The sequence below is a fragment of the Mesoplodon mirus genome (assembly GCF_964341445.2).
Source record: "Mesoplodon mirus genome assembly, chromosome: 2".
NCBI classification, from domain to species: Eukaryota; Metazoa; Chordata; class Mammalia; order Artiodactyla; family Ziphiidae; genus Mesoplodon; species Mesoplodon mirus.
In genome coordinates, this window is record NC_138977.1 from 142,188,126 (window position 1) to 142,206,597 (window position 18,472).

At 44.5% G+C, this 18,472-nt stretch overlaps 1 protein-coding gene and 1 pseudogene across 2 annotated transcripts in view; both read right to left on the bottom strand.

The window, feature by feature from the left end:
* FGF2 (fibroblast growth factor 2) overlaps window positions 1-17,666 on the bottom strand; it is a 56,862-nt gene extending 39,196 nt beyond the window's left edge. The window contains exon 1 of the mRNA XM_082639076.1: window positions 16,957-17,666. Within this exon, the coding sequence (XP_082495202.1) occupies window positions 16,957-17,134 (178 nt within the window). The 5' untranslated portion in view covers window positions 17,135-17,666. The remainder of the gene's footprint in view (window positions 1-16,956) is intronic.
* Window positions 2,744-3,404, bottom strand: LOC309798620 (succinate dehydrogenase cytochrome b560 subunit, mitochondrial-like; annotated as a pseudogene). Its single transcript has one exon. The product of its transcript is annotated as a succinate dehydrogenase cytochrome b560 subunit, mitochondrial-like (transcript).
* Window positions 17,667-18,472: the final 806 nt, after the last annotated feature.

The following is an 18,472-nucleotide window of genomic DNA, read 5'->3' on the forward strand; positions in this document are numbered from 1 at the left end:
CCGCTCGCCGCAACTAGAGAGAGGCCCGCGTGCAGCAGCGAAGACCCAACACAGCCAAAAATAAACAAATAAATAAATATTTTTAAAAAATCATTATGTTGTATAACTAAAACTAGTACAATGCTGTATGTCAATTATATCTCAATTTAGAAGAGGAAAAGGGAGGAGAGGAGGGAGAAGTGGGGGAGGAGAAAGAAGCTAGCCTCCATGTTCCCTGGCAAGCACCCGTCATGGAAGGTGGAGCCTCCTTGGGGTCTCAGTGGGGACCAAAGCAAAATGATCTCAGCATGAATAGGAGGCCAGTCTCGTGCCTCTCTCAGGAACCCTCCGCCCCACGTCCTTGGGATATCGCTGTGAATAAGGGGGTCCTATCCAAGTCAGGGTTGAACACTTAGGCCAGTCTAGGATTTATGCCAACAAGGGCCCTGCGATGGTTAATGTCATGTGTCAACTTGGCTGGGCCATGGTGCCCAGATATTTGGTCAAACATTATTCTGGATGCTTCTGTGAGGGGTGTTTTTAGATGAGGTTTATATTTGAAGTGGTGGACTTTGAATAAAGTGGACTGTCCCCCATAATGTGGGTGGCCTCATCCAATCACTTGAAGGCCTAGTAGAACAAAAGACTGACCTTCCCTGAGCAAGAAGGAATTCTGCCAGCAGACGGCCTTCTGAACTTGAACTACAACACTGGCTCTCCTCTGGGTCTCCAGCCTAACAGGTTTCCAGCTTCCATAATCACATGAATCAATTTCTTAAAATAAATGCCTCCTTCCCTCTCCCCACTCCCTCTCCTACTCTCTCTATCTCATCTGCATCTCCTAATGGTTCTGTTTCTCTGGAGAACCTGACTAATTCAGTCCTCCTACAGATTGAATTGCTAGGTCGTCAGGAGATAGCAGCTGTTTAGCTGTTGCCCTAGGCAGCATCTTCACCAGCAGGGCTAGCCTCTGTGATGAGATTCCAAAGTCAGGCTGACCTTCAGTGAGCACTGCTGCTCGGATGTCAAACCCCGTCCACAGGGTCAGTCCAAACTGCACCCGTGCTGGTCTCCTCCCTTCCCAGAGTCTCCTTGCTTCCATTAAACTTACTCCATCCCTCTGTGATCCGATCCAGTCCCTTCATGTCTCTTCCAGCCCACTGTTGCACCAGTATAGGACTTTCCAAAAGAACACGGTTATGATTCACCTTAAAAAAGTAAACGAAATTATGCAGAATACTTTTAGATTTAGATTTTTGGTATGCTTTGACTTAGAATGTACAGTGAATTAGAAATAATTAGTACTAATTAAGCACCATTTCCCAAAGCAAAGTAAAGCAGTTTTGCTGATAACGACCAAGGCCATGCATCTGAGTGGGGCTTAAGAGGAAATAAGCCAAAGAATGGATGAAGGAGTGAGAAGTGGGTTCCTCCTAGGGGGCAGGCATAGGCCTGGGCACTGCTCACCAACAATCAGTCAGCTAGGGTGCTGCGTCCATCTGTGTGACCGATGGCCAAAGACCCCACCCATGGCTCCACCCTCCCAAGACAGAAGCCTCTTGGTTATCATCTCATCTCTCTCTGTCCCTTCATATTCACACACCCCAGAGAATAGTATCCACCATCTGTCTCTGCTCCCTCACTCCCATTCATCCTTCTCAGAAATCTTTATATAAATAATATGTGGAGGGCTTCCCTGGTGGCGCAGTGGTTGAGAGTCCGCCTGCCGATGCAGGGGACACGGGTTCGTGCCCCGGTCCAGGAAGATCCCACATGCCGCGGAGTGGCTGGGCCTGTGAGCCATGGCCGCTGAGCCTGCGTGTCCAGAGCCTGTGCTCCGCAGCGGGAGAGGCCACAACAGTGAGAGGCCCGCGTACCACACACACAAAAAAATAATAATAATAATAATATGTGGATATGTAATTGTTAAAATTTTCCATATACATAGATAAAGAAGTAAAGATTCCCCTTCATTTCTTCTCTCTCAATCCTAGCCCCCTCTCCAAAGTTATAAGCACGAGATAGCAGTTTGGTATACATCCTTTTCAGCTCTTAGCCTACCTATTTACTCCATAAGTATATAGTTCTTTTGTGTGTGTGCATTTTTATAAATGGCGTAATTTTTTTGTGTTATTCCAATAATTTCCTTTTTGTTTCCAAAGACAAAATGATCTTTTAATTCAGTTTCAGAAAAAGCTGTCACATAAATTTGGTTTAGAAAACATGACAATAAGAGGCTTGGTTTTTCTGTAAATGCAAGGAAAAGAAATAACCGTTAATAGGTTCAATGATAATTTTCTGGATCTTCCTCTTGCATCAAAAGCTGTATATCTTCTCCCCAAAGCACCTGCTCCAAGAGCCAACTCACTCTCTTTACTGCCTCTAGCCGGGACAGGCTAATTCCCCTCCACCACCCCTCTCTTCTTTCAGTCACACTGTGTTGGTGCTAAAGACCCTGGGCTCTGACCAATGAACAGAATTGTCCTTTAAGCCAGCAACCCACAGGCAGTGGGACCCAAAGCCCCACTCCCAGTCCCCAGGGCAGAGGCCACAGAGCTGGCATTGTTTCCACTGTCTCAGGAAGAAGGAGCAGAAAGTTGACCCTCAGCACTAAGCAAGGCCTAATATGAAGAAAGACTGAGCGCTCCCAGGCCCAGAGTAGGCTACAAGCTACCGTCAGGAAAAGGGAGTTATTGCAGTCATTCCACCTTCAGAAATAAATAAGGGGAAAACTGGACCCTTTTCCACTACTAGGGTTCTAAAAGGTCCTCTACTGCTGAGCTCCAAGGGGATCTGCAAGCACAAAAGGGTCTAAACAAATCAGGAGAACTTTGCCCTGGCTGAAGATAAGAGTGACAAGCAGGAAGACAGGTCAATGTAATAATTTGAGGAAGAAGATGCTGGGAACTTCGGCTTTTCACAGGGCTGCCAGCCCTACAGAGGACAACACGGTAAGAACCAAGACAAGCACTCCAGACTGGTATAGCTGGGGAACTGTCAGGCCCTTTCTTGATCCCACATCAGGAGTCAGATCCCATTCCAGGTGTGACACATGAGAAGGAAGATGAGTGCAAATTTGGCTGTGTGGATCAGTACTGGCCCCAAATACAGGGACTTCACAAGTTCCAAATGAGACTCAAAGCTCCCAGGGATCAAAAGGGCCGACAAGCAAAAAGAGAGACCCCTGCACTCAAGGCAATACCAGTGCCATGGTGGCAAATGGACATCACCATGGGAAGAGACTAGCTACAGAGAGCAATATGGGGAGACAAAGGGTGCTCTGAACCACTGTTGTTATTCCAGAACCTCTCCATCTCTTCTTTGGCTGTGGTTTCCAAAGGAACAGCATTTCTGATACAGAGCTGAGGACCAAGGTTGGCACAGAGGCAATGACGGCCAATATGTCTCAACAAGGGCACAGCCATCTCGGGTTCTGGCCTGGACAGAAGTACAATAATTTCCTTTTTTCTCTTGACAAAATGGAGACCCTTCTCTTCTAATGTATGTACCTCACTTATGATGTGCCAGGCAATGATGTAAGAGATCTACGTTTCTCAACTGGACTACCACAATAAATTTCCTAACTCTCCCCCCTACTCCCAGCCTTATACCCTTCAATCCATCCCACACACCTGCCTGAGTGATTTTACAAAAGCCCAAACCTGATATTCTTATTCTGATGACTAAACTCTTTCACTGACTCCCCACTGCCTTAAGGATAAAGACCAAATTGTTAGCATGGCTTACAAAGCCCATCACAATCCAGGCCCTTCCATATATCAGGACAAAACTATAATTCGAAAAGATACATGCACCCCTGTGTTCATAGCAGCACTATTTACAATAGCCAAGACATGGAAACAACCTAAATGTCCATCAACAGATGAATGGATAAAGAAGATGTGGTATACATATAAAATGGAATACTACTCAGCCATAAAAAAATGAAATAATGCCATTTGCAGCTGCATGAATGGAGCCAGAGATCATCATACTAAGCAAAGTCAGAAAGACAAATACCATATGATATCATTCTTAGGTGGAATCTAAAATATGACACAAATGAACTTATCTATGAAACAAAAACAGACTCACAGACATAAAGATCAGACTTGTGGTTGTCAAGGGGGAGGGGGAGAGAGGGAAGGTTGGACTGAGAGTTTGGGACTAACAGATGCAAACTCTTATGTAAAAAGTGGATAGGGCTTCCCTGGTGGCACAGTGGTTGGGAGTCCACCTGCCGATGCGGGGGACGCGGGTTTGTGCCCTGGTCCGGGGGGATCCCGCGTGCCGCGGAGCAGCTGGGCCCGTGAGCCATGGCCGCTGGGCCTGCGCGTCCAGAGCCTGTGCTCCGCGGCGGGAGAGGCCACAACACTGAGAAGCCCACATACAGCAAAAAAAAAAAAAGAGTGGATAAACAACAAAGATATACAGCACAGGGAATGATACCCAATATTTTGTAATAACCTATAAGGGAAAAGAATCCAAAAAGAAATAGATATATGTGTATGTACAACTGAATCATTTGCTGTACACCAGAAACTAACACACCTTTGTAAATCAACTATACTTCAATTAAAAAAAAAAAAAAAGAATCCTGGCCCTTCCTACGTGGCTGGCCTTACCTCTTACTATAACCCTACACTCTAGCCATGCCAAAATGTTTGCAGTTCCCAAAGCATACCAAACCTGGAGCTGCTTCCTTGGCCTTCATGCCCTTATGTGCCTTCCAAGAAAAATTAGTTGAGTTGCAAAACATATATAAATAACCAAATGAATTCTGCTGCCGTATGGGAATGTTAGCTATACTGCTGTTAAAAGTGGTATAGAGGATCTAGCAAAAACTGTTAACTCTGTTTAGAATAAGGACCTAAAGCATCACTTTTTGGTGGCAATCAGATAACAGAGTCAGCTGTCAGGAAAACATCTAGTTGCCTCCCAACACCCAGGCCAGCAGTCCCTCCCATTTGAAGCCCTTTCTGACTTCCCCGTAGAATCACTGTCCTCCTTAGTACGATCTCACTCTTCCCCCAGGACACAACACAAGCAAAGCAGCCGTAACATTTCAGTGTCCTTACTGACTTACATCTCTTTTTTTTTTTTCTGACTTACATCTCTTTCTTGTCCGGTCGGACAATATACACCTTAAGGGGCAGAGGCCTACATTTTTTTAATTGAATTAAAATATTTTTAATTTGATTTTAATTGACTTAAAATATTGTGTTAGTTTCAGGTGGTAGGTGCCTACATTATCTGACTTTTAATCCCCAGCACCCAATGCTATATATGACAATATAGTAGAAATTTTGTGGTTAAAATGGCAAATCAAAAAATATATTATTTTTATTGGGGTACAACTTAATATTTAAGATGAGTTACAAAGATATTGACAATATACCAAGACCAAAAACAAACAAACAAAAACTTTAAAAATGGCTTTTTAATAAGGTAAGTAGAAAATAAGAGTTAAAAATTGGTGAAGCCAGGACTGAGATTACTACACTTGCTAGAAGCACACCACATATTCAGCTTTCTAGAAGCCAGTAGCCATAACAAGTCTCCCAGAATTCCGTAAGATTAGAACAAACTGGTCACTAAGGAGAAGCATAACTAGTCCTGACATGGTTACCACAGAGAAATTTCTCTCAGGAGTCCTCAGAGGGGACACTATGTAATGAGATAAACAGCAGCTTTACACATTTCTTAGAATTAACACAGACACCAGTTTCAGAGAGATGTTACTCTTGAAAATCGTTTACCATAAACCACAGTCTCACACCAACACATTCAAATTGGCTCCCTCGCTGATGGTCAGGTTAATTAGAAGATATACCTTAGTTATTAGTGGTAGTATCCTTAACATATTTTGGACCATGGACAACTTTTTGAGAACCTGATAAAATGCTATGTATCCTCTCCTTAGAAACAACACCCTGACATAATATTTTGCATCTATTTTCAGGAGATTATGGAAACCTGAAGCTTGTCCATGGACCACCCAAGTTAAAATCCACAACCCAGAGGAAAGATGTACTATAGATCCTTGAGTCAGGCCTCCATAGATATTATTTCCCACAGCGGGACCTTAAAAAAGTGCTGCTCTCTGGCCTATGGGCTGAATTGTAAAGAACCATGTGCTTTAACTGTCAGCCATGGTGAGCATTAGGCTCCTTCTAGAAAAACAGAGGTGCCTACAAGGAACACCCAATCACTTCGGGAGGTGATACCATGGGCAAGGCCAAGAGTCTCCAGAATTCTACAACACAAAAGCTCTACAGTCCTACATCATTAAGCACGGCCAAAAATAATTTAAGTCTGGAAAATATTCAACATAGGTATAACCAAATAGATATCCCAACTGGTTTTTTTCCCCCCTAATCTCATTAAAACACTCAAAGACTGTCTACTTTTTGAGTAATGTAACTTCCTGCAATGCGTTCCAAGAAAAATTAGTTGAGCTGCAAAACATACGTGTAAATCACTAAATGAATTCTCCTGCTGTATGGGGATGTGAGCTACACTGCCGTTAAAAGTTGGGTGGAAGGTCTAGCAAAAATTATAACCCTGAATTAGAATAAGAATCTAAAGCTTCACTTTTGGGTGGTAGTTAGAAAACAGAGTCAGCTGTCTATTAGGTATACTTTTAGATTATGATAATAAATTCATATCACCAATTTATCTTCAATTTTTTACCTTTTAGAGGGAGAGCATACTTCCAGTTCATTAAAAGTGATACAGTCCTTAGCCTGGCCTTAGAAACCCAAACATGAAAAACTCTAAACTCTCTCCCAAAGAAAATGTATTTCTTTTGTAGAAGGTTATTATGAGAAGTTTGGTCTGATATTCCACTGAAATGAACATATCAAGCCTATGTATGTTACTACTCTCCCATTATATATTACCCTATTTACTACTTTCTGTGTTATTTTCTTTTCTCAGTATTCTCAAGACTCTTGGAATTTTTTTTTTTTTCAAGGAACTACATCAAGCTTACTGCCTATATAGAGTTTCCGGAAAATAGCTTTATCCCACTTTTTGATATATAAGGCAACCACTCATCTGCTGGTAACTTTCCTATTCTCTATCATTCTCACAGACTTTTAACAGTGCCCACATCTGTAAGTGATGTGTGTACCAGGGGACTGGACTGTTTCGAGTCCATGTTTTTCTGAGGAGAGGAATAACAAGATCAGAGCTGCTCTCTGGAAAGATTACTCTGCCGCAGAACAATATCCAGTTGATTAGATGTGTTATGGGCTGAACTGTATCTCCTACTGCCTCGCTGCCCCAAACTTATATGTTGAAGCCCTAGGCCTCCGTAACTCAGAAAATGACTATTTGGAGATAGGGCCTCTGAAGAGGTGATTAAATTAAAATGAGTCGATTAGGGTGGGCCCTAACCAAATCTGAACCAAGAAGAGGAGGTTTGTATGTGTGCAAAGAGAGATGACCACGTGAAAGGGCAGCAGGAAGGCAGCTGTCTGTGAGCCAAGAAGAAGCCTCAGAAAGACCAAACCTGCAGACACTTTAATCTTGGACTTCTAGGCTTCAGAACTATGGGAAAATTAATTTCTGTTGTTTGAGCCACTCAGTCCATGGTATTTTGTTATGGCAGCCCTAGCAAACTTACACAGATGGGAAAAGCTAGAAGCCATTGGCAACAGTCAGGGACAGAACTAGAGCAGCTGTGGCAACAATGCAGAGGCCAGCGTGAGTGGAAAAGACACTGCAGAACCGAAATGCACAGGGCCTGAGAAAGGGATGTGAGGATTGAGGAAAATGAAGAGTAGAAATTTACTCCAAGAGATGGGTACGGTTGACAAGAAATTTTTTTAATATATTTTATATTTTAAAATACAGGGGAGTCAAAAAAGGGAGGCAAGTGATTCCAAGGAAAGAGGAGTTTCATTTTTCATTTTAGACACATTTCTAGATGTGTCTGGCTAAGCACTTTCTTTGTATCTTTTTGTCTTATCTTGGTCTTTACTTCCTCACATACTAGACATCCAAACAGTTATTGGTTGATTGAAAATCTCACTTGGTGAAGAAGATTAAAATAAAATAGGTCCAAGTACATCTGCTTTTTTTCTTTTGGTTGCTTTTTTTTTTTTTTTTTTTTTTTTTTGCGGTACTCGGGCCTCTCACTGTTGTGGCCTCCGAGGCTCCGGACACGCCGGCTCAGCGGCCATGGCTCACGGGCCCAGCCGCTCCGCGGCATGTGGGATCTTCCTGGACTGGGGCACGAACCCGTGTCCCCTGCATCAGCAGGCAGACTCTCAACCACTGCGCCACCAGGGAAGCCCTTGGTTGCTTTTTTAATCTTACACCACATGTCCTTAAAGAGTGAGCCTATCTTGAATTTCCTTGAAAGGGCCTAACTGTAATTTTTAAACATCCTTTTAGTTATTCTCTTTGCATTTTCTGCATGCTTTAGCTTATTCTGCATCTTAATCGTCCAGACCCCATCTTTGAGTTTCATTCCATTCTTATACAGTATTTATCCTTAATTACTTCCTACTCTTTCTATTTTACTTTTTAAATTAAATAAGCCATTTCAAAATCTTTGAGTGCTTCAGAAAACAACCCCTAAATATTAAAGAGCTGTTTCATAATAAATCATGACAGAAATACTTTCTAAACAAAAAAGAACGCAATAAAGCAAGGGGTGGGAGAAAAGATGACAGAGGCTAACTTTGCTAGACATGGTAAAGGCTCTGGGAAGAGTTTAAATAATTTTTTAAAATCACTAATTCTGTTCAAATTTCTGCTACACCATCCATCTGGAATTCTGGCCATGAACTGTATTCTAAACACTAAGAAGTATGGAAGGCACAATTAATTACTTCTTATCGCAAACAAAGAGATCATGTTTTGAAAAGCCAACAGCAAAAACCCTAACCTTATCTGTAAAATGAAAATGATACTTGTTTCAGAAGATTGTAATAAGATTAAACATATTGTTCATAAAGCTGACATAGAGCATGTCCTCAAGAATTTCATTCATTCATTGAAAAAACACTCAGAAAGTAACAAGGTCCAAGGAATACAGAGGTGAAGGTCAAACAACTGACCCTTCCCCTATGAAGGCACAGGGACTTTGCCTAGTCATTATGGTAATCTCCCTAGGTGTCTGGCTAAGGCTGGACAGATCCCATCAACCCCTCATGCTTTAATACCCCCCCTCCAAAACAGTCTGTGTCTCACTTTCCCCACCTGGTCACAGCTGAAGGTGTTGCTGTAATTCATTATTTTTTAATCTAACACTTGTTGTATATGCCTTCTTCATATACTACTGTGCTCTACTAAACCAGTCAGCAAGATTGGCTTCCCAATTTTACTTGCATTATATTCCCATTACTAAACTGCTGCATTTAGAGTAATGTATAAATATAAGTATATAAGAACTACTTCTAAAACTAAGAAACACACTCAAAATAGAATTTCTCTTTTCACATAATTGTTTTGCCTCAAAGAAGATAAGGAGATAGGATTAATCAATCTTACATTTAAAGATTAAAGATTAAATTTGACTCAGAGAGAGGCTCTCCAAATTTCTGATTCTAGTAAGATAAAAAGTAACAAAAGAGGACCAACCATGCAAAATCCAAGATTATACCATCCCAGAATCAGAATTTCCAAGATGAAAGGGACCTTCTTCTCGAGTCCCCATCCAATTCAAGTAGTCATCCAACCAGTGAATAATGACACCTGCCCCTACATAAACACGCACACACACTTGTCAAATAAGCCAAAGGTAGAAATAGCTAAGAAGGGAAAGGTCAAATGACATGAGAGAATAAAAAAAAAATTTTTTAATAAAAAGATGGGAGAAGAAACATAATTAATAGAAAAAATGAAAATATATAAAGAAGACATATAGCAGGTGTTAAATTAAAATATATGTTATTAGGCAGTAAATAATTTCATTTCTAATTCAAAACAAACACTGTTCATCAAGTGTTATATTTCGAAAAGTAACTTTTTAAAAGGAGGTATTATTTGACTCTGTTACTCTCTTCCATTTCCTATTTATGTTATGACGATCTGTAAACCTATGAATTGTTTTCTCTTTATAAAATGATTCAGCTCAGAAAGCAGTAGAACGAGACAGGTCATTCAGCAATCTCTCCCACCCACCCTTGCAGACATCACATCACAAAGACTATGACTCACTTTGTCATACTGTTTCTATCCTTCTAAGAGTTTTATGATTGTTGTGATGAATACTGGCTCATAAATCTGAATGAATATTAGGATGAAACTATTTGTGTCATTTCCTCACAGCCAAAGCAGATACTAACAATGGTACCAGACAGTTCTTAATCCTAATTTATAAAATGATTCACAGGTTTTAGACCTGAGAGAGAGAGATTTAAGGATTAAAGTATATGATTCAAGTATGAATTCTCAGATCTGTATTTTTTTAATTAGAGGGTTATAACTAGTTCTGGAATTGGCTAGAAATGTTGTTATTCAATAACTGAAAAGAAAATCTTCCACAATAAAAATTAATCCTGGGCTTTCCTCGTGGCGCAGTGGTTGAGGGTCCGCCTGCCGGTGCAGGGGACACGGGTTCGGGCCCTGGTCTGGGAAGATCCCACATGCCGTGGAGCGACTGGGCCCGTGAGCCACAACTACTGAGCCTGCGCGTCTGGAGCCCGCGCTCCGCAACAAGAGAGGCCGCAATGGTGAGAGGCCCGCGCACCGTGATGAAGAGTGGCCCCGGCTCGCCGCAACTGGAGAAAGCCCTCGCACAGAAACGGAGACCCAACGCAGCCAAAAATAAATGAATGAATGAATTAATTAATTAATTAATTTTAAAAAAAATTTAATCCTAACAAATGATTGTGTTTTACCTTTATTGCTTCCTTCAAATAACGTGAAAGGTGTCGCTGCAGAAGGAACTACAGTGATGCTACATTCAGTTTATCCATTTTACACGCCTCATGCTGAAGTACATATGCTTGTTTATTTAAAGTTCTAGTTCATTCAACAACACAGACTGAACCTCTTCAATGGGCCTCAGCCTGGTCATTCACTGAGCAGTGGAGTCAAGGGGATCCTGGGGTGAGTAAATGCAGTCTCAGACCTCAGAATAGAATAGAGTAAAGGACTGCTAGGTAATGTCATTTGAATTTTTAAAAATCCTTGCCAACTAGAAATTTCCAGTAAAACTGAGGGACGTGAAGTTAAAACATATCAAGCTATTAGAGAGAATTTTTAGATAGCGTGCAGGAGAGGAAAGACAGGTACAGGGCGGTATGAAAGAAATGGGGCCTGACGCATGCCTAGGACTGGGGTAAGGTAAGAGAATTAACGGCCAATTAAAGGCTAAGAGAAGAAGGATGTGAGAAGACGATCAGAAAGGAAGTTAGAAGACTTGGCTAATTTGTTGGGTACATGTTGAACTTAACACACATTCTTTGAGGGGACACAGAGAGGACAGAGCTCACAGCCCCAGTGCAGGAGACAAACACATAAACAATTACAACAAAAATCATGAAGTCCGTAGAAGAATATGTACCAAGTACTATGGGAAATGCAGAGATAGAAACAATTAATTCTCCCTGGGAAGGCAGGGGAAAGTTTCACAAAGGAGAAGACTACTGAGCTGACTCATAAAAGATCTTTCCAGAGAAAGGTGGGAGTGGGAGGAGGGTGTGAGAGAAGAATTGATAAGGAAAAGAAGGATTTTCCAAAAGCAAGGATCACAAGTGGAAAAGCCCATCGTTGTAAGAGTGATGGGTCTGTCAGATTAGAGACTACAATGAAAGCACAGAGCACTGGCAGCATCAGGGGAGTGCGGATGGCAGAGAGTGGGAAGTAAGACTGAGCAGGTAGGTCATATTTGAGAGGGAAAGTCGGGGAGGGTATGGTTGTAGGTAAATAAAGGACAGGGGAAACCAAGAGACAAGGCAAAGAAAAGTCACTGAGGTAGGGAAGACTCCAAGGCTTCTAGCTTTGGAGACTAGAAGGATAATTTCACTACAAACAAATTCGGTAGGAAGGGTGCTAGTTGGAGAAAACTGGGTTATGGTCTGTTTTACGTGGGCTGAGTTGAGGCTGTGGCAGTGCATCTGTCTGTCGGGCAGTGAGAAACACGGTACTAACACAGAGATGGGAAATCAGAGACAAAGACTATAATTGATCTGCTGAAGGACCATGAGTACACAGAAAGACGGGGAGAGGGCCAAAACAGAGCCTTGGGGAATATTATAGCAAAAGACCAAAAGAAGGAGAAACCAGAGGAAAAGACAGTCGGATGGGTGAGAGGAAACCAGGTTGATGTGGTGTAACAGAAGCCAAGGAATTCTCGGCAAGACAGAGGCAGACAATGGTGTCAAGTGTCAGAAGTAGGGTGACAAATTGGATAAGTCCATGTGATTGAACTGGAAGACTGCTGGGGCCCAGAATGATTTAAGTAGAATACCAGGTGCAGAATCCAGAGTTAAACAGAGAAAAGGAGATGAAGTAGAAGAGCGTACAGGATTCTAGGGTGTTGGCCACAAAAGAAAGAATGAACAAACAATGCACAGCATACCTGAGGATTTTATATCACACAGTACATGGTAAAAATCTCAGGTGCTTTTTAAAGAAAACAGGATTCATAATGAGAGCTTTAAACTAATTATCCTGAGAAATGATTCACCTTTTTATAGATTACCCTTAAAAATGCTAATAGCCAGCTTTTAAGATTCCAAAATATTTTCCAAATATAATTTTGTTACATATAATCATCTTCATTAAAAGACTGACCAAGTGTCTAAACGTATGTGTTAACTGCACCAAGAGAACTATAAACCTCGACCGTGCTTTTATACATCATGTGGTCCAGGAGGAGTTATTCCACGGGATGGTCCACACAGAATGTTCTCATCAGCAGCTGACATTTAGTGAGAATTCCCAGAGTAAAAGATACAAATCTTTTATGATGTTTATTTATATGGAGAAGTCATGGTTCCTACCTTAAGGTGCCAGCATTTTCTCAAAGTGCGTAAATCATGAACAGAGAATAATCCACTCACAGAATCTAGCCAGATCATTACTACACTATACAAACTTCCTTTAAAAAACAAACAACAACAACAACAAAAAACGCCCCCCCCCCCGAATATCTTAAAAATCTGTGAAATAAAAGGTCTGAAGCCTCCCTTTGAATTTCGCAAGTTCATGTTTTTAACGATGAGGGGTTGCATGGAGTATGTGCCATGGTACAGGGCACGGGAGTCACACAGACCGGGATCCCATCCCTTCTCCACATGGGAGTGGACAGGTCCCCGAGTCTTTTCAAGGCTCAGTGTCCTCTGGAGCCTGGAAGCCGAGAAGTGGGGCAAGCAGGCAGTCACCTCCTGGGAGAAGCCCTCCTGGGAGAGGCCCAAGGGTCGATCCAGCACTTCTCACTACCTTCATTTTTTCCAAAATAAGAGCATCTGGAATAAATTTGATGTTAAAATGCACACAAGCAGCATACTTTGCCCTTACTATACTCCACCACATGTTGTACGTGCTGCTTGGGATAAAATGTTCTCTCTTCTGAATGTTTTCACGTGGTTCACTACTTTAGCGCATACACTTAACTTTACCCATTCCCATGGGCATTTGGAAGAGGCCTGTAAAAACATCCAGGACGCCGAAGGGAAGGTGGTGGGTGTGCACCGCGCACGCGGGGGGCAGCACAGGCTCCTTCCTTGTTTTTATCTTGCTTTTAGCAAGACTCTCGTGTCAAACACAGGTTATTCCAGGATTTTAAGAAAAGTGCGAAAGCAATTCAAGAGAGAACCCAAGTGAGAAGCACAGGTGATCTTCAGCAACACTGAGAAGCTGGAAACACAGGCATCCAGGCGTCTGATCCCTTCCTTTCTGCCGCCGTCCGCCCCGCCCCGTGTCCTCTCCAGAACCTGAGCTACGGCCCCCGCCCCTAAGGAGCGCCCCACATTCATGCCACAGCCTTCACAGCTCCCCGCCCCCCAGCTCCGCCACCTCCAGTCCTCCTGGTCAGGTTTTGGGGAAGAAACTGCACGTGCAATTTAATCAACGCTAAACGGTAAAATCCGAACGCTGCTGAACTCTTCCTTCCAGAGAGACCCTCCTCCCTCGGTATCCGTGGGGGGCCGGTTCCAGGATCCCCCGCAGGTACCAACAACCGTGGAGCCTCAAGTCCCTCGAGGAACGTGGCGTAGTACTGTTGACCCTCATCTCCGCAGATGGGGAACCCTCGGATACGGAGAGCAGACTGTACTTGCATTTTAGAAACGTCCGGAAAGTGTTAACGCCAAAAGAATAAATTTCCAATGACAGATTTTAGGGTCCATTGGGCAAAACAGTTTGAGGAATGGGGCCTTGGGTTTTCCAACGTTTCAAATAGGTCTAGATATCTGGGCCTTAATTTGGAGGGAAGCTGTAGCAACGGTTAACTGATTTCTCCATGTTTCCTGATCAGTTTTGCTCATTCAGGGGAATGGAGGGAATGTAATTCAGAGGATATTGTTATGTCATTTTTTTTCTTATATATTTCCCATCAGTCTCCTCCTGGTTTGGTCAACTATCAGTACGCCTTTGACATGCCAGAAAAAAACACTGTACTTAAACTTATGTCCAGGTTGGGCTATACAAAAGTGGCCTAAATTTATCATTTTTAGGTTTACATTCTTGTCAGGCTATCACCTGGTACAAGGTGATTTTAAAAAATCAGTGTCTCCACAGATCTGGATGAATATTCTACTCTTCACTTTTAAACATTTTGTCTTCAGCTAGTTATCAAGTTGGTAGGGTTTCTCAACCTTAGCACTTTTAACATTTAGGGTCAGAAAATTTTTTGCTGAGGGATTAGGGAGGTAACTTGTGCACTGTGGCATCATCCCTGGCCTCTACTTATTAAATGCCAATAGCACCCTTCCAGGCGTGACAACGAAAAATGTCTCCAGGCATTGCTAGATGTTACCTGGAGGTGGAAGGGGGCAGGCAGTATCAATCCCATTTGAGTACCACTGAGTTAAAATCAGATTACAAAAATGACAGCCCAGCCCAAAATTGGGAATAAAAAGTTAACGGTTGTTTTTACAAGAGTGGTAATGCGGTATGCAATTCAGAATTACCCTCACTCGCTAGCCCCTATACAGTTTTGTTCTAAAGGAAATAGGGTATCGAGAGTGTCAAAGAAAAAAACTGTAACGAATAAAATGTCTGGAAAAAAAGAAAACAGTACTAGGGGAAGCCTCAATATGAACCCAATCTGGGGGAGAGTTCTTCTGTCTTCTAGTCAAAGAACATGCTCCTTTTTGTGCTACTAGAAAACAGCAAAACTAATTGGGACATATGTGCACCTTGCCCTAACCAGCTGGGCTAGCCTGGCAGACAACTGCAGAACAAACTCCAAACACAAAGATAATTTTGTGAAATCCATTTAAGTTACCAAAATAGAGAAAGAGCGCTACCGATAGATTGGACTACAAGCATCTTTTCAGATTCACTGGATAGTACATGAGAACATTTTTTAATTATGGCAGGCCTGAAAAAAATTACAGACCTGCATCCTTTGCTTGCTGCTATTTTGGAACCAATAAAGGCTCAATTCTTATGAAAGCACATTTCCCATTCCCGAATTTGTCAATGGAGCCTTGGCTGCAGAGCTCTCTCCACTTCCTACTCCCGCATTCCAAAGTGAAGCACACACCATTAGCATCATAAGGTAAAGACGGACTCCTGCGGGTCTTTTCTCAGGCAAAAAGAGGATCAGGTTTTCCACCTGAAACCCATAAAGGAAGGAATGGCAGCTTTCAAAAGAGATGTTTTACCTACACTTACAGGATGACAGTTAAAATGTATCTGATCTCTTTCTCTCACTTCCAATTCATCAGTATTTTTATCAGCCCATTTTACACCTTTTTCTCCATCTTTTCTCTAGACTAGTGGGTTCTCAAAGTGTGCTCCCTGGTCAGCATCACCTGGGAACTTGTTAGAAATGCAAATCAGGCCCCACTCCAGACCTAAGCGATCTGAAACTCTAGGAGATGGTTCAGCCATGTGTTATAACAAACCCTCCAGGTGATTCTAATGCACCCCTAAAGTTTGAGAACTAATGACTTAGGCCAATCTTCTTTCTATAACCACAGATAGATTTTATTTTATTTTTATTTTTACAGAAAACGAAACTGCATACTAGTAAACTGAGTCCTCTGTGCACTTTATATAAATCCTCATTTGATCCTCAAGCCCGATGCAAAGTTGATTATCCCCCGTTTCGGGATGAGGAAACGGGCTCAAGGGTTAAGGGTCGCTCAAGGTCCCATAGCTAATAACTGCAAGCGGAAGATTAAAGTTTTTGCAGTTCTTTTCACTACTGCAACAAAGGTCTATAGCACTTTATTAATACAGTCCATATTTTCTGCTTTTTCAGTTTTCCGAAATTCGGGGGAAAAAAATAGAAATGGATGGGTGACAGCAGTGTGCTGCCTTGGATCCTACCGAGCTGGAATTTAAGGGCACGACTCTGGAAAGGTATCTTTCCAATAAGGAACGTTTAATTCGGCTGCGGTCCCTCCTGGCTTTGTCCCGGAGACTGCGCGCATCCCACAGAGAGGGGTCGGAACTTAAGGCTGGGGGCGCCGGAGGCACCTCCGTGAGCCACCCACCTCTGCTCGGCCGCCGGGCATCCCCGACGCGACAGGTTGTCTGCGCCCAGAGAGTCGCCGGCAAGGCCCGGGCGCCCTGCGGCTCCGGGCCCGGGGGACTGGTTTACCAGTGGAAACAGACACACTCCAAAGCCTGGGCGAGCGTCTACCCGCCACCGCAGCTCGGGGCAGGAGGGGTCGAGTGGTGAACCCGAAACCGCCGAGGGCCGCGCGGGGAGACACCACAAGCCCCACTGGGGTCAGAGTGAAGAGAAGGAAGGAGCGCGGAGGCTGGAAGGCAGGGGCGGGGGAGAGAACGGCAGGGGATGGAGAGGGCGCGGGGGAGGAAGAGCCGACCAGCACTCACCGTGAGGGTCGCTCTTCTCGCGGACCCCGTCCACTCGGCCGTCGGGGTGGATGCGCAGGAAGAAGCCCCCGTTTTTGCAGTACAGCCGCTTGGGGTCCTTGAAGTGGCCGGGCGGGAAGGCACCGCTGCCGCCGTCCTCCGGCAGGGCGGGCAGCGTGGTGATGCTCCCGGCTGCCATGGCCCTGCCAGCGCCCGGCCGGGGTCCCCGAGTCCCTGGAGCCGCGCGGGGAGTCGCCGCGCCCCGGCCCCGGCCTCGGACGCGCTCCGGGGCGCGGCCCCGGCCCCGGCCCCCCAGCCTCCCTCCCCGCGTCACGCGGCCGCGCCCGCGGGCCCCCAGCCTCAAGCTGTTCCGCGCTTCCCTCTCCGCCGGCCCTAGAGCGCGGGGAGCCGAGCGACCCGGGAGCTGGGGGTGAGGGCTGGGTGTCTCGCGGCCGCCGCTCTCGGGAGGGCCGCCTCCCGAAGCTGCAGCGCTAGGGATCCTTTTGCAACCGCGGGCACAGCGTCCGCTGGTCTGGCAGCAGCAGGGCCGCGGCGTCACATCTTCTAAGTCTCCACCCGCGAACGCCCACCAACCCCGCAGGCCCCTGGTCCTCCTCCCTTCCTGCGCGCCGCCCCCTACTCGCTCGGCGTTTTCTGGGGCCGGTCTCCGGGTCGGGCGCTCTGGCCGCAACACGCAAGCGCGCGACCTCCGTGCCCGGCGCGACGGGGGGAGCCCGAACGCAGCCGGGGGGCGGGGGAGGTGCGGGGATGCGGCGGGAGGCCACGGCCCGGCCCTCCGCAGCTACGGGGGCTCGACCCCGCCCGTTCCCCAGAAGGCGCCCAGCCCAACCCCGCGTAACCCAAATCACATTCAGACTTTCTCCACACTGCGGAGCTTTTGCTGTGCAACCAGCCGTGATCCAACTTTTCAAAGTTTAAATGCAATTTTCTCCCCCATTCTTTTTCCCTGCCAGCGTTTCAAAGCGGAGAAACTATTTCCACCCCCAAGAAGCAGAGGAATCGGAAGCGAGGGAGGGTTCTGTGTCAGAATAGGTTTTGAACATCTCTCATCACCAAAAGACGAGGTTTACGCACAAGCACAAACTGTTAACACTGAACACAGAGGCTGAAGTAGTTCTCCAACATAAGCGAAGAGAGAGGCCAGAGAAGGGGAGCGGGTTGGGTTGCTAAGAGGAAAAGGTTTTCCTTTTACTAGTCTGACTAACTTGAATTAGACAAACGTGGAAAGATGAAGATGGGCCTCAAGTCCTCATCGTGATAGAAGTATGTTAATGTCTTATTCTAGCTAAACTGATAGGCATTTCTTGGAGGGAGGGTAGTTTACTGAAAATCCCAAACTACAAAATTGAAGTTAATTGCACTTTGCTAATTTTCAGTGGAATATAACAGGTACTACAGATTATCAAAATTTCCATCCACAGAACTTCATATACTGAGCACCTACTGTTTGCAAAGCATTTCAGTAAGTGCAGTGGGAGATACCCAATCTTCTGGCACAGTGAGGCTGATACATGGG